The sequence below is a fragment of the Musa acuminata genome, unplaced genomic scaffold (assembly GCF_036884655.1).
Source record: "Musa acuminata AAA Group cultivar baxijiao unplaced genomic scaffold, Cavendish_Baxijiao_AAA HiC_scaffold_690, whole genome shotgun sequence".
NCBI lineage: Eukaryota > Viridiplantae > Streptophyta > Magnoliopsida > Zingiberales > Musaceae > Musa > Musa acuminata.
In genome coordinates this window covers 13,082-19,768 of record NW_027020926.1, presented here as the reverse complement: position 1 = coordinate 19,768, position 6,687 = coordinate 13,082, and the positions used below count along the sequence as shown (strand labels likewise).

Here is a 6,687-nt window from a genome sequence, read left to right as displayed (position 1 = left end):
TCTATTCTTTCACTTTCATATTCCATTAATGAAAAATAATTATATTCTTAATTTAATTGGTATTATAATTTTTTTATTTCGTTTTTTATTTGTTTATTTTATTTAATTTTAATGTATTTAAATTTTAATGTTTTTAATGTATTTTTAATGTATTATATAATAATATAAATGTATTATATAATAATATACTGCATAATATTATAAATATTATAATAAAATAATAAAAATAATATTATTAAATAATAATATGTTAATCATATTACGAAAATAAATTAAATTACTAATTTAGTTTTATTTTTATATATTCATATTTCATATTGAAAATATGAATATTGAAATATTGATTTGAATGATTGATCAATTTGTTTTGTCGGCCAATTTTTATTTACACATGTGACTCGTATGATCATGATTTTTGAAACGGAAATCAAAGTCTCTTGGCTTTTTCTCATGAACAGATTTAGAAATATATTGATTCTTAAAATTTTAATAAACCACTGCTTCGTCTGGTGTCTATAATATAAATACTAATTTTCTACCAGATTGAAAATTTTTGATGTTAAAATCTGGAATTTATAGATCCAATGTCACATTCAGTAAAAATTTATGATACATGTATAGGGTGTACTCAATGTGTACGAGCCTGCCCCACAGACGTATTGGAAATGATACCTTGGGACGGATGTAAAGCTAAGCAAATTGCTTCCGCACCAAGAACCGAGGACTGTGTGGGTTGTAAGAGATGTGAATCCGCCTGCCCCACGGATTTTTTGAGTGTCCGTGTTTATTTATCATATGAAACAACTCGCAGCATGGGTCTAGGTTATTGATACGTTACAAAAAAATCCACTTGAATCAATTGATTCCTCTTTACCGACAAAAGCCCGTACTCGAGAAAATATATTATTCTATTCCGAGCACGGGTTTTTCTGGTCAAACGTATCTTGTCTTTATCACGAGTTATTTTCCTTGGTTAACAATACTTGTTGTTTTGCCGATATCCGTCGGTTCTTCCATTTTCTTTCTTCCTCATAAAGGAAATAAGATGTTTAGGTGGTATGCTATATGTATATGCTCGTTGGAACTCCTTCTAACAACCTATGTTTTCTGTTATCATTTCCAATTGGACGATCCATTAACCCAATTGGAGGAAGATTTAAAATGGATAGATGTTTTTGATTTTCACTGGAGACTGGGAATCGATGGGCTTTCCATAGGACCTATTTTACTGACAGGATTTATCACCACTTTAGCTACCTTAGCGGCTTGGCCAGTTACTCGAAATTCGCGATTGTTCTATTTTCTCATGTTAGCAATGTACAGCGGTCAAATAGGATTATTTTCTTCTAGAGACCTTTTACTTTTTTTCATGCTGTGGGAGTTAGAATTAATTCCTGTTTATTTACTTTTATCCATGTGGGGGGGAAAGAAACGTCTCTACTCGGCCACAAAGTTTATTTTGTACACTGCGGGGGGCTCCATTTTTCTCTTAATAGGAGTTCTAGGTATGGGTTTATATGGCCCTAATGAACCCACATTAGATTTTTCAAAATTAACTAATCAATCATATCCTGTGGCATTGGAAATAATATTATATTTTGGATTCCTTATTGCTTATGCTGTCAAATCGCCGATTATACCCCTACATACGTGGTTACCAGATACCCATGGAGAAGCACATTACAGTACATGTATGCTTCTAGCTGGAATCTTATTAAAAATGGGCGCATATGGACTTATTCGGATCAATATGGAATTATTACCCCACGCTCATTCTATATTTTCTCCCTGGTTGGTAATAGTGGGAACGATTCAAATAATCTATGCAGCTTCAACCTCTCTCGGTCAACGGAATTTAAAAAAAAGAATAGCCTATTCCTCTGTATCTCACATGGGTTTCACAATTATAGGAATTGGTTCTATAACCGGAATGGGACTCAACGGTGCCATTTTACAAATACTCTCTCATGGATTTATTGGTGCTGCGCTTTTTTTCTTGGCAGGAACGAGTTGTGATAGAATACGTCTTGTTTATCTCGACGAAATGGGGGGGGTATCGATCCCAATGCCAAAACTATTTACCATGTTCAGTAGTTTTTCGATGGCTTCTCTTGCATTGCCAGGAATGAGTGGTTTTGTTGCGGAATTATTAGTATTTTTTGGAATAATTACTAGTCCAAAATACCTTTTAATGCCAAAAATGCTAATTACTTTTGTAATGGCAATTGGAATGATATTAACTCCTATTTATTTATTATCTATGTTACGTCAGATGTTCTATGGATACAAGCTATTCAATGTTCCAAACTCTAATTTTGCGGATTCTGGACCACGAGAACTATTTGTTTCAATCTGTATCTTTCTACCCGTAATAGGTATTGGTATTTATCCGGATTTCGTTCTCTCGCTATCAGTTGACAGGGTGCAAGCTATCCTATCTAATTACTTTCATCGATAGTCTTTCATTAATAATACGGAAATATAATTTTTGTCTTTGATTTTAAGATTTTTAAAATCGTTCGCTGTACAATGCAAAAGAATAAAGTGAATTAGAATTGTAATGAGATGCATTTTGAGTTTTTGAGAACCGTTTTGAATAAGGAATGATTCAAACGGTTCTCAAAAACTCGCACAAACAAGAAGCTTTTTATATATATATGGGATGATGTTCTTATGTATTCTTTATGTAGTTTATTCAATTATTTATCTGTGTAGTTTATTCAAGTAGATGTTAATGTGAATGAACCATAACTATGTAGACCTATTCCTAATAGATTGATTCCAAAATAACATACCCAAATTATAAGAAATCCTATAGAAGCCACAAGTGCCGAATTCATACTTTGCAAACTTTGATTTGTTCTACTTCTAATATGTATTCTAGTTCTAGTATGTAAATAAATCGCGAATATGGTCCAAGTAATAAAAGCCCAAGTTTCTTTGGTGGTCCCAATTCCAATAAGATCCCCATGCCTCATTAGCCCATACTGCTCCACAAAGAATGCCTATGGTTAAAAAGGTAAATCCTAAACTAATGACACGATAACTCCAATAATCCAAACGTTGAGTCAATTGATATTTATAATAATTTCGAAATGAAAGAAAAGAAGTGTTTTTAAAAACACTTCTTTTTTCATTCAAATATTGAATCTCACCAAAGAAAAATGGTTTAATTAAGAAATTATTACCTTTACAAAAAATATCGATGTTTTTTCGAAATGTAATGACTAGAAGAGCGACTGATAATAGTGATCCGCATAAAAGAGCTGCATAGCTTAATAACATCATACTTACGTGCATCATTAACCACTGAGATTGTAGAGCAGGTACTAATATTGCGGATTGATGCATTTCAGTTAAAAAACCCGACGTGGCAAAGCCTTGTGTAAAAATGGTACTTGGTGCGGTTATTGTGCTTAAATCATTTTTATGGTTCCCCATCTTGGAAATCATATGAATAATGGAGAAACTGCACGAAAGGAAGATTAATGACTCGTATAAATTACTTAACGGAAAATGTCCTGAAGAAATCCAACGAGAAACTAATAATCCTGTTATAGAGAAAAAAGTGGCTATCATCCCTTTTTCCAATGAATCACGCAATCCTACGATTTCGCGGACTAATAAGATCATTAAATGAATCGTAATCACAATTGAAATTATCGAAAAAGAGATATGAGTTAATATATGTTCTAAAGTTGTAAATATCATAAAAAGGGGTCCCATTAGAGAATTTAAATCGAGAATTGAATACATTATAGGATCCATTGTGTCTCTTTTAGAGGATTTATTTTCTAGGATTTCAAGGATGCCGCCACTCGGACTCGAACCGAGATGCTCTAGCACTGCTTCCTAAGAGCAGCGTGTCTACCAATTTCACCATGGCGGCTTACTTGAAATAATAATAGTCAATTCATGTTGAATCGTCGAGAATCAAGGATTCAATATAGTTTAGTAAACATTAGAATCGATAAATCAAAATTCATTTAAATTCCTATTTGAATCTCTATTCAAAAAAAGAATCTTTAGTTGGGATCATTGTAAGTTTAGTTTTAATAATAAAGTAAGTTTAGTTTTAGTAAGTTTAGTTTTAATAATAAACTTTCGCGTACTAGAAACTAAGTTCTTCCAAAACAGTTAGAACTCAATAGTTTTGTTGTCTGTCGAGGTATAGAACTAAGAATTGTTCATTTTCTATTTTTTGATTCGTTTTTTATTTATCCGATTTGATTTCATAGATTCAAACAAAATGAAAAAAAAAATATTTTTTTTTTCAATGAAGAAGATTAAATAACCAGGATTTCATATGTATAACAATTTCATCACTAAATCAAAAGAATTTGAAATTTTCTAACGATTTCGACACCTTAGTATCATTCCTTAGTATCATTAGAGTATTAATACTCTTCATATTATATATAATGGTCTCTTCATTATATATATAATGCATAATGGTAAGATTTACCAAACTAATTAGGTTTTTGTTAGGCATATAAGAAACAAAAGAATTTTCATTTCTATCGTAATCATACTCTACTTTTCACAATAGAAAAATATTTTTCTATTGTGAAAAAAGTAGATAGAAAAAATATTCAGAATTCGATATACATACCTTTATTCTACATACCACATCTACATACTACAACAGCTAGTTCTAACTCATATTGATATTGAGGAGTTCAATACATTAATTAATGTGAATCGTTCATCTTAAAAAATTCGAAGTTCTTCGGGTATGTCAATTCCGATTATTCCAAGACTTTATTATTTGTTTGTTGCACAAAAAAACTTTTTGAACGTCCGGTGGAAACCGATTTCGCTAAGGAAAAAGCCTTTACTGCAGCTAAAAATCCTTTTTTTTTCCAAATATTTTTACGAATACGTTTTTTTGACATAGAAGTACGCTTTTTGGGAACTGCCATTCAAAAAGGGTTACCAGTTTTTATCGTTGTATGTGAAAGACATGTATTGTTTTGTTCAAAATAGATTGTTCCTTTTAGTCATTATCTATACTTATTCCCTGGTAGAATAGTTTTAAAAAAAGCATTTTCGAATATGTTTAAAACCTATTAAAAAATATATTTAAAACCTATTAAAAAATATATTTAAAACCTGTTTGAAAATATATTTTAAACCTATTAAAACATATAATTTTATTAAAACATAATTAGAATCAAGTACTCCTTTTGGTATAACTCTTTTTTCTTATTATACTATATAATATGGCTATAAATTACCAGAATAGAATATTCTACTAAGACTAGACTAGAATAGTAGAATTATTAAAGATTTCATTTTGTTTTCTTATGGAACATACATATCAATATGCATGGATAATACCTTTTCTTCCACTTCCAGTTACTGTGTCAATAGGATTTGGACTTCTACTGATTCCGACAGCAACAAAAAATATTCGTCGTATATGGGCTTTTCCTAGTGTTTTACTGTTAAGTATAGTTATGGGGTTTTCAGCCAATTTATCTATTCAACAAATACATGGAAGTTCTATCTATCAATATCTATGGTCTTGGACCATCAATAATGATTTTTCCTTAGAGTTCGGATATTTGATCGACCCACTTAGTTCTATTATGTCAATACTAATTACTACTGTTGGAATCTTGGTTCTTATTTATAGTGACAATTATATGTCTCATGATCAAGGATATCTGAGATTTTTTGCTTATATGAGTTTTTTCAATGCTTCCATGTTGGGATTAGTTACCAGTTCCAATTTGATACAAATTTATATTTTTTGGGAACTGGTGGGGATGTGTTCCTATTTATTAATAGGATTTTGGTTCACACGACCGACTGCAGCAAGTGCTTGTCAAAAAGCTTTTGTAACTAACCGTGTAGGGGATTTTGGTTTATTATTAGGAATTTTAGGTTTTTATTGGATAACAGGTAGTTTCGAATTTCGGGATTTGTTCGAAATAACTAATAACTTGATCCATAATAATGGTGTCAGTTCTTTATTTGCTACTTTGTGTGCCTCTTTATTATTCATTGGTGCAGTTGCTAAATCCGCACAATTCCCCCTTCACGTATGGTTACCCGATGCCATGGAAGGACCCACTCCCATCTCGGCTCTTATACACGCTGCTACTATGGTAGCAGCAGGAATTTTTCTTGTAGCTCGACTTCTTCCTATTTTCATAGCTATACCTTACATAATGAATTTCATATCTTTAATAGGTGTAATAACAGTACTACTAGGAGCTACTTTGGCTCTTGCTCAAAGAGATATAAAAAGAAGTTTAGCCTATTCTACAATGTCTCAATTGGGTTATATTATGTTAGCTCTAGGTATAGGTTCTTATCGAGCTGCTTTATTCCATTTGATTACCCATGCCTATTCTAAAGCTTTATTGTTTTTGGGATCCGGATCCATTATTCATTCAATGGAACCTATTGTTGGATATTCGCCAGAAAAAAGTCAGAATATGGCTCTTATGGGTGGTTTAAGAAGATATGTTCCAATTACAAGAACTACTTTTTTATTGGGTACACTTTCTATTTGCGGTATTCCACCTCTTGCTTGTTTTTGGTCCAAAGATGAAATTCTTAATGATAGTTGGTTGTATTCACCAATTTTCGCAATAATAGCTTGTTTCACAGCAGGATTGACTGCATTTTATATGTTTCGGGTGTATTTACTTACCTTTGATGGACATTTGCGCGTTC

General features: G+C 31.6%; 1 protein-coding gene across 1 annotated transcript; it reads left to right on the top strand.

The window, feature by feature from the left end:
* Nucleotides 1-222: 222 nt before the first annotated feature.
* On the top strand, nt 223-4,035 carry LOC135663218 (NAD(P)H-quinone oxidoreductase chain 4, chloroplastic). Its single transcript, XM_065176780.1, has one exon. It carries the CDS (start codon nt 1,046-1,048, stop codon nt 2,456-2,458), a length of 1,413 nt encoding a protein of 470 aa, XP_065032852.1. The 5' UTR covers nt 223-1,045; the 3' UTR covers nt 2,459-4,035.
* Nucleotides 4,036-6,687: the final 2,652 nt, after the last annotated feature.